Here is a 5,584-nt window from a genome sequence, read left to right as displayed (position 1 = left end):
CGAATCTTCTTTTGGGTTTTCTAATTCTGCTTTTCTGGATAACTGCATGCTGACCATCTAGGTGTGCACATTAAGAATCAATAAGAATGTCACTCACTTCCAAACAAACATCAGAGATCTTAATATATAAGGATTTAGGGGCAAGGAAGGCTGTTGCCTCTCCCTGTGAAACCAGCATTAAAACAGTCACTCCTCACTTCATCAGGAAAAAGGAATGTACTCTGGAGAAACAGCAATGCCGTAGTCATAAAGTACGCACGTGGCTAAACAAAATTCCCGCCCAATTCAGGTATTTCAGTTCTGGGAAGGAAGGGAGGGTTTCCTTACAGAGGGTAGACAGGAAGAAATGAGGTCCATGTCCCTTTCTTTCAATTATCTATAAAAATGAAGGCGCTTATTTATATAAGGTATATAAATTAAGAAAATTCTAGAGCTAATTCATCTAGCTTGTCTAAAGGTGGGAGGTTTGCAGGCTAAAGGCGCACAGAACTCATGTCCCCATTGACAGGGTTTTCACGCTCATTTCTTATCTGAAGAGCTCAAGTTTTTCTTGCAGAGTACACACAAGGCCCTATCAAAGTTCACTGTGCAGTTTTGTTTTGAGCCGCTGAAGGACAGCTTTCCCATTAGAAATCTAACACAGGAACGTCTTTAATTAGCAGACTTTTCTGCAGGATGGGGCCCAAGCAGGACTACCGGGACTGAAGTGTGAATTTCAATACTTCGTTGCAAAAGGAGGAGACTGGACATTCTCAGTATCTTATTTGAAGCGGGGTACGATGACTCATACGTGAAGCAGTGCATTAATGGCCTACATTATGTTACAGGTATGAATTTTACATAAAACGGATTAATATTATATGTCATGGTGGAATTTTAAATACTCCGTGCCCATGCATTTTTAATATTTACGTGCTCTAATTTAATGTTCAAGGCAATTGCATTTCTTGAGCCCACTTTTGCATCTAGATGGGTAAAAGAAAAACCCTACGACGTCTCGGTTTTATTTATACGTCCTTTCACCAAAAATGTGCATTCGGCCTTCTTTTCCAATTCCCCCTCCCCACCCGCCACCCCTCACCCCTCAAGCTTTAACGTTTTAAAAACAGGCACGGAAAGGCAACGCATTCCATTCCATCATTATGGTTTCAGCAGTTGGGAAAAGCTGAAGAAAGAAACGGGAGTGGGGAAACAGGAGAAAGAACGTGCCTTCTAGAACAGCGTCCTTCTTAAGGCGCTGAAATCCAGGGATGGAGGGATGGGTGGTGGACGGTCCTCGGGCGCCAGGCTATTAGCAGTGGCAGGAGAGCCTCGAGCAGGGCCCGGGCGATCCCTCCACCGCCTAAGCCGGGGGGGAGAGTGAATTCCAGCCGCACATTCCCGCAGCTCTTCGCAATTAACTTCTCCCTCTCTTTTCGCCTCCCTAGGGCACACACCAGCCTGGCCCGACTCCCACCCAGCTCTCGGTTCTCAAAGCCCCCACCCACGGCGTTGACGGAATGGAGTGCCCTTCCCATTGGCCCGAGCGTCATTCCCTGAGGTGGCACCGTCCGCCTGATTGGCTGGGCACTCCCGACCCCCCGCCCACCCCTCCACTCGGGTTGCCCGGCTCCCGCCCCCCGGCATCGCCGGGAGCCCCCGCCCTCGCCACCTCCCTCCGCGCACCCGCCCCCCAGAGCCCAGCCCGGACTCCGCTTTCGCTCGCGCGGCGACCCGGCCGGCGCGCTGGCCCCGCCCCCGGAGCGCGCGGCTTATAAATACAGCTGCGCGGCGGACCGGGCCGGAGCGGAGAGGAGGTGCGGTTGAGTCTGAGACAGGAGCTGGGGACACCTCGGGCCTGGGGGAGCGCGGCCGCGGCGGCCGGCTGGCTGTAGTCGGAGGTCCGAAGGGAGTGACTCGGGCGCCCGGTGGGCTGCTTTCTTTCCGGTGCCTTTGATTTTTTTTTTTTCTTGCCTTTTGGTCCCGGCCGAGTGTCGCCCGCTGTCGCCCAGAGCGATTCTCCGGTCAATTGTGAGGCGCGCGATCGCCTGGAGCTTTCCGGTGCCCCGAGCGCAGAGCAGGAGCGCGGGGCGCGAAAGAGAGGGGAGCGGAGCCGGCCGCCAACGAGGGGAGGGGGCCGGAGCTTGCCTGCCTCGCTCGCTCGCCCAAGCGGGTCCGCTCGCGCAGGGCGCAGGGCGCGCGCGATGAAGGCGGTGAGCCCGGTGCGCCCCTCGGGCCGCAAGGCGCCGTCGGGCTGCGGCGGCGGCGGCGGCGGCGAGCTGGCGCTGCGCTGCCTGGCCGAGCACGGCCACAGCCTGGGCGGTTCGGCGGCCGCGGCCGCGGCGGCGGCGGCCGCGCGCTGCAAGGCGGCCGAGGCGGCGGCCGACGAGCCGGCTCTGTGCCTGCAGTGCGATATGAACGACTGCTACAGCCGCCTGCGGAGGCTGGTGCCCACCATCCCGCCCAACAAGAAAGTCAGCAAAGTAGAGCTCTTGCAGCACGTTATCGACTACATCCTGGATCTGCAGCTGGCGCTGGAGACGCACCCGGCTCTGCTGAGGCAGCCGCCGCCGCCCGCGCCGCCGCACCTCCCGGCCGGGACCTGCCCGGCCGCGCCGCCGCGGACCCCGCTCACCACGCTCAACACCGACCCGGTGAGAGGCCCCGGGGCGGATGCCGCGGGCGTCCGCGGGGAGGGCGACGGCCGGGTGGAGGCACGCGGGCGCTCCCTTTCCCCGGGGCAGGGGCGGCGGAGAGTGACAGTTCGTCCTGCCGTTCCTCCCGGGGGCTGGGTGCAGCAAGCTTGGGGGCCGGCCGGGTGGGCGCGCGGGGCGGGGACCAGGGGCTGGGCGCCTCCTGGGCTGTCAAGTCCACTCGGTGCCCCCCGGGGAAGGGGCGTCTCCCCCTGGGGCTGCAGGTTGGGGTGGGGGCATGCGTCGGCGGGCCAGCCTGGCTTCCGGGAACCGATGAGGAAGACCGGGAGGAGCGCGGTGGGGGCGCCCGCTAACCTTTCCCTCGGTGTCGGTTGCTGTTCCAGGCCGGCGCGGTGAACAAGCAGGGCGACAGCATTCTCTGCCGCTGAGCCGCGCGTCCCAGGTGAGCGCGCGTTTCCCTTCTCGGGTGGCCGGTCACCAGAGACATCCCGTCCCCGGGGCCTTCCGGTGTCAGGCACAGTGGTGTTCTTTGCCATCCCCCCACCCTACCCCACCCCCCGCCCCAGCATTTCTGAGGGCAGATTCCCAAGGAAGATTCACCTCTCTCTCTCTCTGCCACCCATTTAGTAAGTGAACCCATACTTAGCTTCGAGAACTGGGGGACGGATCACCTCGTATCCCCGCCGCCCCCAGTGATCGGCCGGTCTCCCCGCCGAAGTGAGGGTACCCTCGTGGGCGTGGGGCCCGATGTCGCCCACCCCCTCCGCCCCGTGCAGTCTGAAACCCACGAAAGAGGACACAGGCAGGGTCCCCGGAGTGGGTGCCCTGCGCGGGCTTCCCGGGGGCTCGCGACTGCCTGCATGGCGCCGGGCCGGGCGGCGGACTGCGGGTGTAGTCTGACCCGGTGGTTTGTTTTGGGTTGTTGATCAAGCATGTCTTGAGTTTGGTCGGTGGCGCCAGTTAGTCTGCAGCGGGAAGGTTCACACACCCCCTCTATTCATTCCTCTTCCACAGGTGTGCGGCCGCCTGAGCCCGAGCCAGGAGCCCTAGAGAGGGAGGGGGAGAGAGCAGAAGTTAGAGAAAAAGCCAACCGGAGGAAGGAAAAATAACAAAAAGATCAGCAAATCTTAGAAACGTTTCATTCGTCATTCCAAGAGAGAGGGAAGAAAAATAAAACTTTTCATTTTTGTTAAATTTTTTTTGCACGTTCATAAACATTCTACATACGTATTCTCTTTTGTCCCATTTATAACCGCTGTGAATTGTACATTTTTTGTGTTTTTTGGAGGTGCAGTTAAACTTTTAAGCTTAAGTGTGACAGGACTGATAAATAGAAGAATCAAGAGTAAATCCGACTGTTAGAAACCGACTTTGTGACCAAGGAGCTCAATTTTTGTTTTGAAGCTTTACTAATATACCAGAGCATTGTAGATATTTTTCTTTTTTTTGACATCTATTGTTTAAAATAGATGTTTATACGGAGGCAGGGAACTTTGTGTTCCCTGCAAGAATGTTACATATTGTATAGATAACTGAGTGACATTTCATACCATGTATATATAGAGATGCTCTATAAGTGTGAGAAAGTATATGCTTTAATAGACTACTGTAATTATAAGATATTTTTAATTAAATATTTTTTGTAAATATTATGTGTGTGGTTTTTTTTAATCTGTGGGAATATTTCTTTTGGAAAATTATTTTTCAGCTCAGTTGAAGAGCTCTTGATAATCTTGAATGTCTTTTCTGTTTGGTCTGGCTCTTAATTTGTTTTTGTTTTGCCTGGTGGCCGGTAGACTCGGAAGTAACAGTTATAGCTAGTGATCCTGCATGACTGCATGAGATGTTTAATCACAAAATAAACTTGTTCTGAGTCCATTCAAATGTGTTTTCTTTAACCTAGATCGAAATCTTTGTATTTGAAGCCTACATGTGAAAAATGCGCTTTATCAGTTTTTAAGTACAGGGTTTGATAGTGTAATATATAAAGAGTAAGTGTTTGTTTTTCCTTTTTTAACCGAGGTCAAGATGGATTCGGAATGATTTTGCTTATGGGATGGGGAAATGCTTGGATCCTGATGAGTTTATGAAATCTACTGTTTTATCAAAGTGGAAAAATGCTTATCATTCTTCATTTTACACTAAAGCTTAATGTCACTGAGTTTCATGTCTGTACAGATTATTTAAATCATAGAAATGAAAAACGTTCTCTGCTTGCTACCAAAGGACAAACTCTTGGCAATGAACACTTTCTGCTTTCCTTCCTCCAAAGAATATTAATAGGCAACAGTGGGAGAAAAAAAAAATTTAAGGCATAATGGCAAATCCTTCAAGCAGGGATAAAAGTCGATCTTCAAACATTAACTTAAGTAGACCAAAAATTCTGATGACCGCATCTAGATTATTTTTTTATAAAAATGATTTTCACTATAGCTATGTTAGTTAACCGCTAAACTACTGTCCAATCTCTTGTGATGTGTAACTTTTACATGTGACTATTAAAGTAGATTTATCTGTCTTGTACCGTGATTTCTGGTCTCATTTCTTCAAAACCTTAACACTTATTTTTAAGACTTTCTTTTCTCTTGAAGGAAGGTAGTATATTCTGGGTTAGATAGGACTGTCAGGGCTTGTGAACATTATGCATTTAATGTGATCAGTGCTCTACACACCAGTTAGATGGAATTTTTAGAGTGAGACTTAAGTAGGATTTAATTGGGTGCTTTGTAAATAGTTAGTCAACTGTGTGTGTAACGTGGTCTGTTTGATTTTTAAAAGGAAAGGATTTGTTTCAGCTTATACAAGAATAAAAGTATTACAAACCCAAGGGACTTTTTATGAGGTCAAAGTCAAATATTTATATGAATATGAAATATGGCCTCTAGTAGTCAGTTGAAATGGCAATATCTCAACAGAAATGAACAAAGTTAATAGATTCTAAAAACGTAAGA

General features: G+C 51.3%; 1 protein-coding gene across 1 annotated transcript; it reads left to right on the top strand.

Moving 5' to 3' along the window:
- The first annotated feature begins 2,183 nt into the window (after positions 1-2,183).
- On the top strand, positions 2,184-5,296 carry ID4 (inhibitor of DNA binding 4). Its single transcript, XM_068960667.1, has 3 exons — positions 2,184-2,633; positions 3,017-3,075; positions 3,648-5,296. Exons 1-2 carry the CDS (start codon positions 2,184-2,186, stop codon positions 3,059-3,061), a joined length of 495 nt encoding a protein of 164 aa, XP_068816768.1. The 3' UTR covers positions 3,062-3,075; positions 3,648-5,296.
- The last annotated feature ends 288 nt before the right edge of the window (positions 5,297-5,584 follow it).

The sequence above is a fragment of the Capricornis sumatraensis genome, chromosome 22 (assembly GCF_032405125.1).
Source record: "Capricornis sumatraensis isolate serow.1 chromosome 22, serow.2, whole genome shotgun sequence".
Lineage (NCBI taxonomy): Eukaryota > Metazoa > Chordata > Mammalia > Artiodactyla > Bovidae > Capricornis > Capricornis sumatraensis.
Note: the sequence above shows the minus strand (reverse complement) of the source record. Positions and strands in the feature narration are given on the sequence as shown.